The sequence below is a fragment of the Hemicordylus capensis genome, chromosome 10, assembly GCF_027244095.1.
Source record: "Hemicordylus capensis ecotype Gifberg chromosome 10, rHemCap1.1.pri, whole genome shotgun sequence".
NCBI lineage: Eukaryota > Metazoa > Chordata > Lepidosauria > Squamata > Cordylidae > Hemicordylus > Hemicordylus capensis.
The window spans coordinates 1,438,684-1,452,276 of NC_069666.1; the positions used below are offsets into that span (position 1 = coordinate 1,438,684).

The 13,593-nt window shown below is 49.9% G+C and overlaps 1 protein-coding gene across 3 annotated transcripts in view; it reads left to right on the forward strand.

Annotated features, from left to right (window-relative positions):
* Positions 1-13,593, forward strand: part of ITGA11 (integrin subunit alpha 11) — an 81,416-nt gene that overhangs the window by 18,813 nt on the left and 49,010 nt on the right. For 2 of the 3 annotated variants that reach the window (XM_053271639.1, XM_053271638.1), the window contains exons 4-5: positions 10,236-10,345; positions 13,429-13,520. In XM_053271639.1, the coding sequence (XP_053127614.1) occupies positions 10,236-10,345; positions 13,429-13,520 (202 nt within the window). Of the gene's footprint in view, positions 1-6,532; positions 6,639-10,235; positions 10,346-13,428; positions 13,521-13,593 lie in introns of those variants that run through there. The other variant, XM_053271641.1, reaches the window with a different exon arrangement.

A 13,593-nucleotide genomic window follows, 5' to 3' on the forward strand; every position in this document is an offset into this window, starting at 1 on the left:
CTTTTCATTGGATGGCCCAAGTTCTAGTGTTTGGGGAAAGGCCGAGAAACTGGCAGCCAGCTTGGGGTTGTCTTTCAGCACCATCCCAATAAACCCATTTCATCGACTGATTTAAAAACAAAAAACTGAAAGCACCCGAGATATGACTCAAACAACCCTTTCTGTGCCAAGTGGCGAATTAAGAGATGTGCTGCCTGGAAGATCCTATGCAATTAGGACGATCCCTTCCAGCCCCGAAGCCACAGTCACGGAGAACATCTGTTTAAATTACAGTTGTGTCGGATTCAGATGAGAAGGCTTGATATGGAACAGGAAGAAAACCCTCATTCTGACTGGGGGAAACAAAGCAAGGTCACCTCATGCTGGCTAAGGATTAAAGGGAAGACTCCCGTGGGGTGTCACCCATCGGCAGGGGTGTGTGTGTGGGGGGGGGTGGAGATTAACCCACAGAATTTGCTAAGGAAAGTTACAAGCCACTGGAATATGACCAACCCAATCCATGGAAATGAAAAAGGGAGGCATTTTTGGCAGTGTCTTTGCCCCCTGGGCCCTCAGCAGAAGTGCCTGTTGTTCTTCTCTGGTCTGTCAGCAGCTGAAAGGTGTTCAGAACAAACCAGGTGAGACCAATGCTGATTGATGCTGTGGCAACAGGCAGTTTTCATCCGAGGGAGAACTTGGTCCCAAACGCGGAACTGGAATGCCGTTGGGGTCCTCTTCGGATAGGACTGCTTGGAATGTTTCCAGACTTGAAGCCAGCCCTGCTGGTGAAGCTAACCGCTGACTTCCCCCTTTCGGAAAGGGATCTCCTCCCCCCCCCCCCGCACACACTGCCCTGGTCCTCATCAGCTCTGCTTCCTGCTCACAAGCCTCAACTTACATGTGCCCAAAGGCAGAGAGGCTGATGCATTTCGCAGATGGCTTTGGTCTGGTTTTGCAGGTGTTGGAGCAGCTCAGACATCATTTGCTGACTCTGTGGTCATGAGGTGATCTCTTCCAAACTTGTTCTCCCACCCCATCTAGGCCTGAGACTTTTTCATCTTTGTTGAATCCTGAACTCTCTTCACTGCAGAAAGTGAAAGAAAAGGGCTACAATTCTGATCTGGTTCCCAGCAGCTCCAGTTGCTCCTCCCCCCCGCATCCTGCCTGCAGGCTGGCCATTGGTCAGCCCATGCAGCTCTACCTGATGAATAGCCAGCCTGCAGGCAACACAGCTCTCATCAATGTCCGGACAGATGGAAGAGAGAGGAGCAACCAGAGATGCCATTTGGCACCCCCTGGCGCCTTAATACTGAACTACATGGAACTCAGTGGGACTTGTATAAAGCATACATTGGATGGTTCTGGAGGTATGAGCCTGAAACTGGAGGGAGGGGGGGAGAGAGAGAGAGAGAGAGAGAAAGCCTAAACGATGAAAAGTCCAACTGCTTTGAACTTATAGGAAAGATGAAAATTATGCATGGTGTGGAGAAAGTGGAAAGAGAGAAATTCTTCTCCCTCTCCCATAACACTAGAACCAGGGGTCATCCCATGAAATTGATTGCCGGGAAATCTAGGACCAACAAACGGAAGCACTTTTTCACACAACGCATAATCCACTTGTGGAATTCTCTGCCACGAGATGTGGTGACAGCCAACAACCTAGATGGCTTGAAGAGGGGTTTGGAGAACTTCATGGAGGAGAGGTCTATCAATGGCTACTAGTCTGAGGGTTGTGGGCCACCTCCAGCCTCAAAGGCAGGATGCCTCCGAGTACCAGTTGCAGGGGAGTAACAGCAGGAGAGAGGGCATGCCCTCAACTCCTGCCTGTAGGCTTCTAGCAGCATCTGGTGGGCCACTGTGTGAAACAGGAGGCTGGACTAGATGGGCTTCCTTGGGCCTGGTCCAGCAGGGCTGTTCTTATGAAGGAAAAAGAGGGGCCATTCAAGAGGATGGCTGCACATCAGGTGCAGTGTATATTTTTTGTATATTAACATTAAATCCCCTTGAGGAGGATAACTCCATGATCCTAACGCAATGGCCAGAGCAGACAGCAGAGTCCCGGGGTATCATGAGGGGCTGTCCCATGAGGCTCGGGCCCCCACTGAATGGCTCAGAGCCCTGAAACCTGTGAGCCATCTCCCTCCTCCCTGGCCTCCTCCAGAAAGGAAGGGCAGCCATGGAGGCAGCCGTAGGAGAGCGAGCTCCCAGCCTCCCTCACCCTCAGATGCTCCCGCCTTCAGAAGTTCTGGATTATAATATTAGAGGCTTAGTTTCCTTTTTTTAAAAAATTGTTGTTCCGTTAATTTCCATAGACAATGCAAAAATTGCAAGTGGCTGTAGTCTAAAACTTTAAGAGAAGTACTTTAGCACAGTAAGGATGAAAAGCTCAAAGGCTAGAGATCATATAAAGTCCATGGGGGGGGCCTGCTTGGATCTCACCCCCCCACCCCCCGAGCTGTGCACATGGTGGCGGCAAAAATGGGAAAGATTAGCATGGCAGTGGGGGTGGCATGGGGCTTCTGGGGAGCCCCCACCCACCGGACATTTGGAGGCCCCCTCCCAGTGCTGAGGAACGGACTTCATCCCAGAAGTGAGTATCGCTCTCACTGATGTATGTAACAAAGCTAAACCATACTGCAAAAAAAGCAGCTGAGTCTGTGCAGCCTTTTGATGATCTAATTTCACGTCAGTATAATATTAGAGACATAATTATCCATGGGGGAGTCGGATGGGGTTTGATTATCAAAGGTGGCGGGGGGCGCCCTGTGACCCAAGGTCGGATCTTTAAACTGCCTAGCAACACCCCTGGCAAGGCCTCCTTCTAAAATTAACCCTCTGTTTAAACGTTTGCTTTATTTGACATGTTAGCCTGTAAGTAATCTTTTGGAACAGACGCCTGCACCGCGTTTTGGGCCACCGATACCATGCTAGACTGCTTTGAATGAAACCCGCAGTTCTGACACTCCAGGATCAAGACCCTACATGGCAGTTATGTTGTCAGGGGAAAACTGGGGAGGGGGGGATTAATTGATAGTTGTAAGTCTCCAACACGCTTCACAAAACCATGCTGTAAATGCAGTAAAACATATGATACCCCTGCTCTGGAATTCTTTTTTGCAACGCCCGATAGAAGAATTTTTGGTTCTGCCCAAGTCTGAACTTCTTACGGGCCCGTTCCAGCAGAGTAGCTGCGCAGTTCTCTTGCTGTGGCCACAAAGGCCAAGGAAGGCCTGGTTCACGCCTGCGCTTTTGTTGCTTGATGCCGGCAACATCTTAACAAAAGAACAGCCCTGTTGGATCAGGCCAAGAAAGCCCATCTAGTCCAGCATCCTGCTTCCCACAGCAGCCGCCCAGATGCCTCTGGGAGCTGGTCTCATGGCAGCAAGCATGACTTGTCCCCTTAGCTAAGCAGGGTCCACCCTGGTTGCATATGAATGAGAGACTAGAAGTGTGAGCACTGGAAGGTCTCCCCCTTAGTAGGGGATGGAGCCGCTCTAGGAAGAGCAGAAGGTCCCAAGGTCCCTCCCTGGCAGCATCTCCAAGATAGGGCTGAGAGAGTCTCCTGCCTGCAACCTTGGAGAAGCCGCTGCCAGTCTGTGAAGACAATACTGAGCGAGAGGGACCTATGGTCTGACTCGGTATATGGCAGCTTCCTATGTTCCTATGTAATCCTCAACCAGTCCTCCATGGGTTTGTCCAAGTCCCTTTTAAAGCCATCCAAGATGGTGGTCACCACCACATTTGTGAAGAGAGTGTCACAGCACTAATCCCAGAGCTAAAAGGCTCCCACCGCCTCAAATCGGATGTCTTTCAGTGGAATCAGTTTATACTTCTTGCTGTCGGTCAACCAAGACTCCAAGCAAGCAGGCAGGCCATCCTTTCTCTGGGAGAGAGAAGCCGTAGCTGAGTGGTAAAGCCCCTGCTTTGCATGCAGAAGGTCCCCGGTTCGATCCCTGGCGTCTCTTGGGTTGCAGACAATAAGAGAGGTCTTTCCCTGAGGCCTTGGAGAGCCGCTGCTAATCAGAGTAGACCACACTGAGTTAGATGGACCATGAAGGCAGGTTCACATGCACAGTTAACGGCTTATCACGGGATGCTGTCGGGTCAGTGGTGATCTAGACTTATCTCCCATATTAGCCCATCTAGCAGTATGGAGGAAGATATTTCTTTCTGCCAAATCTGTTTCCAGTGCATCTTCATTGCAGATGGTGACCAAGCATGAAGTTATATATCTGTGCCACAAGATAATACCTTGTCAGCAAGTATTCCCTTTTCCTTCTTCCGCTAGACCCAACAAATGCTCGATTTCCTGGCCTTGTTCATACAATTATTTGAATCTCTGTTTAATGTTGGTTACCAACATTAGTATGATTGTGTGAACTCACATCAAGGCGGGAACCTCTGGTTCATCTTGGGCCAGAAACCACCTTGGTGTGAGCTCACACAATCACACACCAGTATTGATAACCAACATTGAATCTAGATGTGAGAACCAGGCCACTGAATGCTTGCCTTCTGTGTACCTCTTAACTGAGTATTTTGAGTGTTGTTTCTATCCCTGGCCATTCTTCTGTTGTCTGTAGTGTCTGCTTTTTAACTGAATAGGTTGTGTGGTTGAAGCCTTTCTGTGCAGCTCCGGCAGCCTAGGTCTGCACTGGCATCCCAGTTCAAAAACCTGCGACCAGGCTACCGACTGGGGTGGTGTCTTTATCTCTACAAATCAGTATTGATTGAAGCCACGAGCTACGCCTCCTTGCTTTGCAGCCAAGCACACTTTAAACTTTTCCACTGCTGCCCGTCCACTTCCTCGTGCTTGATCCAACCTCATCTTGAATAAATTAGCGGCTCCAAATTGGTGCAGCAGCAGATTAAGTGTTCCATTGATTGCAAAGAATCAGTTGGTCCTTTGTTGCTCCTCTTGCCTTCCCTTCCAGAAGTACCTCTTCTGTGCTGCCTGGTGTCTTCCACGTGAATCAAAACATGTGCTGGAAATACAATACTATTAAAAAATGTGTAATGCTATAGCTCCTTCCCTAGTGACTTTTGTTATTTCAGTGGGCAGCTGATTAGACGGAGAATTGGAAAACTTAATAAATGTGGCAGACTGGGAAAAGAATGTGCTGAAGTTCAGGAGTGTTCACATTCTTGCTGGGTTTGCTTTTTGCGTCATCTTTTGTGCAGCCAAGCAGTTGGGTCTGTCGTCTTTTTTGTCAAAATAGACAGAGAAGCAGCATCTGTTGCAATGGAGCACAAAGCCCCATTTAGAGGTGCCCTTGAGGACACTCCAAGCCAGGAGGACATCTGTCTTTGCCAAAGCCTCAACGGAGCTTTTCAGGGCCAGAGGCTGAAGAACTGAGTCAAATGGAGGTGGCCATGGGTGATGTACTAAGCTGTCTTGAAAAACTAAAAATGAGCCAGTCACCAGGGCTAGATGGCATCCACCCAAGAGTTCTTAACTCCCATAGGAAACTGCTGATCTCCTAGCAGAAACAGGTAACTTATGAGCTACAGCTGGCATCCTCATCCACCTCATGGTGCTTTCACCATTGCAGGGGGGGTGGGAATAGCCATTTGGATCGGCCCCATGACCTAGCATGGTGAGAAGTGAGGTTTAAGGAGCTTGTGGCAGGGAAGTGGCTTAGGCCTCAAGAGGGGTGAGGAAATGGACAGGGAATTCCATGGGAAGGATGGGAAGTAGGTCCGGTAGAGCTTGGAAAGACCCATCGGAAACCCTGGAGTGCCACTGCCAGCAAGTCAGGCTCGTTGACACCATGGTTATCAAGGCAGGACAAACGTGCTCCCGCCCTAGTTTGGGGGCTCCATTTGCTCCAGTTTTGTGGCTATTTGCTCTTAAAAAGCAAGGTTGGAGGGGGACGAAGTGATCCTCCGGGAGAGAGGAGCTGAGTTAGAGGATGCCATCCTACCCGAAGCTTTACCGAGGTAGGAGGAAACACCTTGTGAGTTGCGACTCAGCTCCTCAATTCCAGCCGACCGCTTCTTCCTCCCACTCCCACCTTGCTTTTCAAGTGCACACAATCACCCAACAGGAGCCTATGCAGAGCTCCTGAACTAGGGCATGGCTGGCATTTGTCCTTCCCTAATAGCCATTGTGTGAATGGGCCTAGTCTAAGCAACGGTGAGCTAGGGGGGACCAATGGTCCATCTCAGTAGAAGGCTGTTTCGTATGTCCTTATATAGTTGTCCAGGGCACAAATTAGGCTGTATTGGATCTTCTCATGACAATGAAAGTAGGTGTCAGTAATCCATGAGCCACCACAAGCATGTTCGGCTGCTTTGCTTAGATGGCCCTTCCAAGACGCAGTGGCATGGATACCCACCAACATTCTGAGTTGCCTTCAAGTATGTTAATAGCTCTGCCCAGAAAGCCTAAACACCTCCCACGCCGTTCCTTAGGCATCAGGGCTCCACAGCTATATAAAGCATTAAGTGATGAGTCAATCTAGCCCAAAGCTATGGGGGAAACCAAAACTCATAACAGACAACATGACAATGAATGGTCGCTGCCTTTTCGTTTTCTTTCTTGGACCATGACACACGGTTTTCCATTGGGGTTGAACACTGGATTGTTAATGAGCTGCAGTGATTGAGCTGGATGGAAACTTGGCAGGTCTCCGAATATTTTCCCAGTTACTTCCAAGGTGGATGCGGGGATTGGTTACTGCAGACGTCTGGACGTTGGCTACTGTTGCAAGTTCTGATGAGATGTTGTGACTGGTTTGCTGAACTGTCTCTCTTCACTTCCATGGGTTGGCTGGCTGGTTGAGATCCTCCCCATTCAAAAATTAATACGTGTTTCAACTGTTGCGTTTGTGGTGTGGGCAGATGATCTTTGATTGGGACCTATGAAAGCTCTAATCTTTGTTTCTGGAGGCAAAGTGATGCGTACAACAAAGGTACCTGGGGGTCTTGAGGTGTGCATTCATGATTAAACTAACGAAAAATATTCCCCAAGGACATAATTTCACATTGAAGGGGGGCTTACCTGCAGCATGGCAGCAGAGGCTGGATTTCTTTCTCTTTTCTCTTTTAAAATTATTTGAAGTCTGAAAAGAGTGGCGGATTTTGGTGGGTGCTGTAAGAATGTAAGAAGAACCCTGCTGGATCAGGCCGAAGGAAGCCTATCTAGTCCAGCATCCTGTTTCCCACAGTGGCCCACCAGATGCCTCTGAGAAGCCCACAGGCAAGAGTTGAGGGTGAGCCCTCCTTCCCGATGTTGCTCCCCTGCAACTGGGATTTAGAGGCATCCCGCCTCTGAGGCTGGGGGCGGTCTATAGGCATGAAGACTAGTAGCCATTGATGGACCTGTCCTCCATGAATTTGTCCAAGCCATCCAAGCTGGTGGCCACCATCACAGCCTGAGGCAGAGAACTGCATAGATTAATTATTTGCCAAGTCAACAAGCACTTCCTTTTGTCGGTCCTAAATTTCCTGGCAGTCAATTTCATGGGATGACCCTTGGTTCTAGTGTTCTGAGAGAGCGAGAAGAACTTCTTGCTAATCTTTTTCTTCTATCACAATACCTTGGAGATATGATTCCAGCCAGCATCACAGGCAGACTCTGGGAGACTGCATTTGGCTAGGTAAGCCCTGTCCGCTCCTGATCCACACAGCCCTGAAGTACTGATGAGTGGCCCTTCACTCAGGGGTGGGTTATTCTGAGAAGAGGAGGGCAAGCTGATTGCCAAGAAACTGAGGACCAACAAAAGGAAGTACCTTTTCATACAACACATAACCAACTTGTGGAATTCTCTGCCACAAGATGTGGTGACAGCCAACAATCTGGATGGCTTTAAGAAGGGCTTGGATAACTTCATGGAGGAGAGGTCTATCAACAGCTACTAGTCAGAGGGCTATAGGCCACCTCTAGCCTCAGAAGCAGGATGCCTCTGAATACCAGTTGCAGGGGAACAACAGCAGGAGAGAGGGCATGCCCTCAACTCCTGCCTGTGGGCTTCCCAGTGGCACCTGGTGGGCCACTGTGTGAAACAGGACATTGGACTAAAAGACCTGGGGTCTGATCCAGCAGGGATGTTCTAAGCTTGATTGGATGCTGTATGTACCTTACCGACACCCCATTCCAAACCCCCGTCAAAGTGACGGGGAGACCTTTAGTCTAATTGACTGTATAATATGTAAAGACTGAGTCTGCGTCCAAGAAATCACAGTGAATGGCGTTTGTTTCCTACCCTCCATTGCAATTGGTTTTTTCCTCGGCGGATATATTTAGGCCAGACTTTTGACTCCTGCCAGCTTTTGATTCAGGTTAATTGAAAAAGATCTCCATTCCAAACAGGAATTAGTCATTGTTTAGGTTTCTTGATGGCTGCCAGCTGTTGTGGGGAGCTCTTGGAGTTGAGCACTCCCAGCCCAGCTCCTTGAGTCTAGCCGGGTGCAGAGAATGAATCGATTTCCTCTCGTTTTGAAGCGGCTGCAGAAACTCTCCACGGCATCCTGCAGCCTAACAAGCGAATTGGCAGCAAATGAAAGGTCGCTGTTGGAAGCATCTTTGTTTAGGAAGCTGCACGCTCGCCCAGACTGAATATTGAGTGTGTGGAAGTGCAGATGCAGCACACCTGAGTTGTTCTGGGCATTCCCCTGATGAACCCCCACACAACACGAAATCCCCCTCCCATTAAAGAGTCGTTTGCTGCAAGATCTGCCTCCAGTTTCCCTGTTTCGGCCAACTCTGAGAGGTTTGACTCAGTCTGCTGTGTCAGCGGAAGGCTCTCTGGAAGGATCGGGCACCAAGAGCAGGTATTAGGCAAAAAGGTCTGAATCAGCAGGGGAGCTGTCCAGGCCAGGAAACACCCCGGAGCTGTCCGTACAGAGAGGTTGCACCGGCAACCCACAGGCAGCAAGTGGGCAGTTAGCGTAGGCCCTGCTGCCTGACAAGGAGGCCTTGAGGCTGCCTCTCTGCCATTTGCACCTTCTGAGTAGTGCTGGAAGAGGGAAAGCCTTAGGCTGCCAAATTGGTGCTCTTTCCGCTGCCTCTGCTCCTTCAGGGTGATAGAACGGAGGGGTCTTCAGGGTGATGGGTCATTGGCTGGGTTTGGGTCTTCCAATCTCATGGCTCCCCAGATGGGGCATTTTCTGGGATGGTGGTCCCTCAGGAAGTAGTGACTCCCCCTGGTCCCAGTCTGTACTGGGACTCGCAGTAGGATTCTGGGTCTCTTCCTCTGAGAGCTCATCTGTTTGGTGATCAAAGCCCAGGTGGGTTCCAGCACCCAGGGTATGTACTCACTGTTTCTATCTCGGCAAGCTTCCCCATCAGCACCTGGGCTCCTGCCCTGGAGTGTGTAGGCAGGCATGTGCAGATCTGCTTCAGGGGCTAGATCTGAGGTCATGGGGCAGGGGAGACATCGCTCAGTGCTGGAGCCCACGCTATGGATCTCTCCCCCTGCGACCCTCTGCCGGTCAGAGAAGGCCGTTTCTGGGCTCAGCTGAAGACCTACCCTGACCCACTACCTTTCCTCCATAATATCGATGTGACTTTTTGGTTATGCTTTCTTCCATCTTTTCTTATCTTCACCTTCGTTGGGTCTCATTCCAGGCGCACTTACCACATCCTTGTCTCATTTCACAATACATGTTTGTGTCCTCTGCCAGGAAAATGTCTCTCCGCTTCAAAATCCCCTTTTAAAAGAAGCCTGTAGATTAAGTCAGAATTTTGTTTTTAAACCCTCTGAGATGTTTCCTTTGAAAAGATTGGCTGTCCGTGCCCGGCTTCCTCAGAAAGGCTAAGACTTTGTGGGTGGGGTAGGATCATGCAGAAAAGATTATGCAAACAATCCCTAAGCATCTGTTTGGTGTAGAGCTTCTCAGATTTTGTGTAATGAGAGGTCGTGTTTTCTGCTGGAGTCTCTGCAGAGCTCAGGCATCCAAGGTTTGCTGAAGGGGTCCTGCTCCAGGTTCTGTTTTAAGGGGAGGCTAGATTAGAACTCGCTTCCAAGAGGGGCGCATCGGGCTTCCTCCCTGCTGACTTTCCAAAGGCAGGCAAAAAACATTTTGGGCTCAGCAGGTCTCTGAGAGCTGACAATCGAGATTGGGCTGCTGTTCAGACCCTCCCTGCTCTGCTCTCTGCTGGTCTTGGTTGCTGCCACTGTCAGTTTCTGTTATTGGTATGGTCTTCATGTTTGAACTGCATGATCTTTGTTGCTGGTTCTGTTTGTCTGCTGCAAAGAAATAGTAAATAAACAGCGAACACCTGGCCAAAACACCATTTTTCCCTTCTCCAGGCTGGTGGTAGGAGCCCCTTATGAAACGAACGGGCATCAGAAAACCGGAGATGTCTACAAGTGTCCGGTGAATGCCGAAGCCAACAGCACCTGCTCCAAGCTCAATCTAGGTAAAGCTGTGGGGAAAAGGGACACGGGGAACACCCCCTCTGTGTGCCCCACCGGACTAAGTAAGAGCTGCAGGAAGGCCAGTGTGTCTTTGCGAGCAACTCCCAAAGACCAGCCAGGACAGGAGACATTCCTTGGGGGCTTCTGCCTGCAGCTTCCCATTCTTAACCATCTTTATGAGAAAGGGGCCCGTTTATAAGGTGGTTCACACAAGCGGCATGAGGGTCGGAGAAGCGGAGGGCCCGCCTGTCTTCTGTTCCTGGGTTAGGTAGAAACCAGTTGGGAGGTGGGTGGCTTGGTCACAAGGTCAGCCCCAGCTGAGTCGGATGGTTTCCGCTCCTGAATCTGGGGAGGAGCTGCCCTGGTGGTGGCAAGCATGACTTGTCCTCTTTGCTAAGCAGGGTCCGTCCTGTTTGATTGTTTGATTGATTGATTGATTTCTATACCACCCTTCCAAAAATGGCTCAGGGCAGTTTACTCAGAGAAATAATAAATAAATAAGATAAGATGTCTCTCTGTCCCCAAAGGGCTCACAGTCTAAAAAGAAACACAAGACAGACACCAGCAACAGTCACTGGAAGTACTGTGCTGGGGGTGGAAAGGGCCAGTTACTCTCCCCCTGCTCAATAAAGAGAATCGCCACGTTAAAAGGTGCCTCTTTGCCCAGTTTCCGGGGCAATGACTCTACCTGTGTCCATTTTAAAAGTGAACGTGGAAACAGGCCCTTTGAATGTATGGTACAAATACTTCTGTACTTGTGTTCAGCATAACATGTGAACGACTGGACCTGTGTACAGATCTGGTCCTGTGTACACTGTACACTCGTACGGTGAATGGGCCTGGTGTCATCTCTCCAGTTTGTTACTATTTGTCTATTTCACTTATTTGGTTTCTATACCGCCCTTCCAAAAAACAAACAAAAAAAGCCTCAGGGCGGTTAAAGGAAACTTGGCAGAGTTGGCCTGATCCTGCAGCTTCACAGGCAGGTCAGTGATCTAGCCCTGTTCAGATGTGCTATGAATGCATACTTGCCTATGACTATGAGGGTGGCCCTCTGTGCGCAATTGAGCATGCTGCTGCTTCCTCAGGCCCCCTGAATGCATGGAGAGAGAGCCTTCTGCACACTGACTTGCATTTGAGGAACCAAGGGGAGGAAAGGGCCTTGCGCTCTCTCCATGCATTCCTGTCATGTCTGAAGATGGCTTCTGACTGGGCAAAAAGGCCAGCTCCCTAGAATGCTTCCTTTGAAAAAGCAAAGCACCCCTGGATTGGGCTCATCCTTTTGTCTCCTGTGGCACATGTGCACCAGGTTCAGATTTCCTGCCCGGATCAGCAACGGCCAGTTTCTGAAATACGAAATATTTGCCACCAGACCAGCTCTGCCTCGTCTTCCAAGTTTCTCCTCCCGTCCCTGGGGCCTTGGAGCCTTTCTTCTTGACAGTGGAACGTGACACCAAGCAAGAGGCCTGATTTCAGGCAGGAGGCTGCAGGCAGTGGGGAAGAGCAGGCACGGGGGTGGCACTGCTGTACTGGCACAACCAGTGCGGAATATTTCCCGTTGCTTTTGGAACTGGTAGTGTGGAGTTCACCAGGAAGGATCAGTGTGGCGGAGAGAGAGAGAAACTCATCACCAGGCTGTGTGTTACCCTCAAAAGTCAAGCACTGAGCATAGGGAACGGCCTCCTACCGAGTCAGACCCTTGGTCCATCCAGCTCAGTATTGTCCTCACTGACTGGCAGCAACTCTCCAAGGTTCCAGGCAGGAGTCTCATCCCAGCCCTACCAGGGACATTGATGCAGAGCAGACTTTACCTCGTGTTTACTGGGAGGCTTTACTGCAAACTCGAAGTTGTCCCCCCAAAAAACGATGCAAATAGTGGATTTTTTAAACCCAGGATATAAAATGGGCTATACTCAACATGCAGTGAAAAACTCAAATCGTGTGAACTGCTCCCCGATAACTTGCAGGGACTTCGGGGTAAATCTGGCTGCTGATCTGTGAACGCACCCCCTCCATTCCGGGGGGGGTGATGCAAGTTAAAGGGCTTTCAAAGTCCCGTGTGAAAAGCTTCCTGGAGATGCTGCCAGGGAGTGAACCTGGGACCTTCTGCATCTGAGTCCTGTGCTGGACTAGTGCCAGGACATCCTCAAATGAACGACAGGGAATGCCCACTGAAATGCCCTGGTTCCTTTGAAATGGCCATCGGAACGCCCACTGAAATACAGTGAATACAACAAATATCTCAGTGGGCCTTCCCTGTCATTCATCTTAGTACATGTTCCCTAGAGTCTACATGATCAGAGGCATGGTGTCAGCCTAGTAGACTCGGAACCTAGGAAGCTGCTTTCTACTGAGTCAGACCCTTGGTCCATCTATCTCAGTACTGCCTACACTGACTGGCAGCAACTCTCCAAGGTTTCAAGCTCCGGGGTCTTTCCCAGTCCTGCCTGGAGATGCTGCCAGGGACCAAACCTGGGACCTTCTGCATGCAACCAGGGGCTACAGCCCCCTGCACTGTAACTGCTGGAGGGAAACTAAAGTTTCCTGAGAAGAGCGCCTTGTCCCAGATGTCTCAACCCGAACCTTAAGATCTTCTTCGGAGGCCCTCCTCCGAGTTGCCCTGCCTGAGGCGGGTCGCTACCAAGAAGAGGGCCTTTTGGGGGGTTGCACCCCATTTATGGAACAGCCTCCCTAGTGAGGTTCGCCTGGCTTCGTCACTTTGTTCTTTTAGATGCCAGATAAAGACCTTTTTGTTAACTCAGGCCTTTTCCATTCTGGTTTTCAGATTTGATCTGGTTTTCAACTAATTTTAAAATGAGCTGCTTTGAATAGTATTTTGTCTTTTCTTTTCACCTTTTTTGTCTTAGAGTTTAATGTGTTATGTGTTTTTTTGGATGTTTTAATTCTCTGTCGTGAGCCGCCCAGAGGACCATTTGTGATGGGGCGGCTGACAAATAAAGAGGAGGATGGGGAGGATTAAAGGGACAAGGGGAGAGGCTGCCCAAACCCTTCGCCAAGCGATCTGTGCAGCTGCCGCTGTTGCCTGTATTTGCAGCCGGCCTGACTTTGACATTCTTTCCCCAAGGAAGAGTAACTCTTTCCAATGTGTCGGAACGCAAGGATAATATGCGTCTGGGGCTGAGCTTGACCACAAACCCCAAAGACAACAGTTTCCTGGTAAGGAACGTGAATGTTGTTCACCCTGATTTATGGCCCCTTCAGATGCAAGCTTCCTGGCACTCTCTGGGTT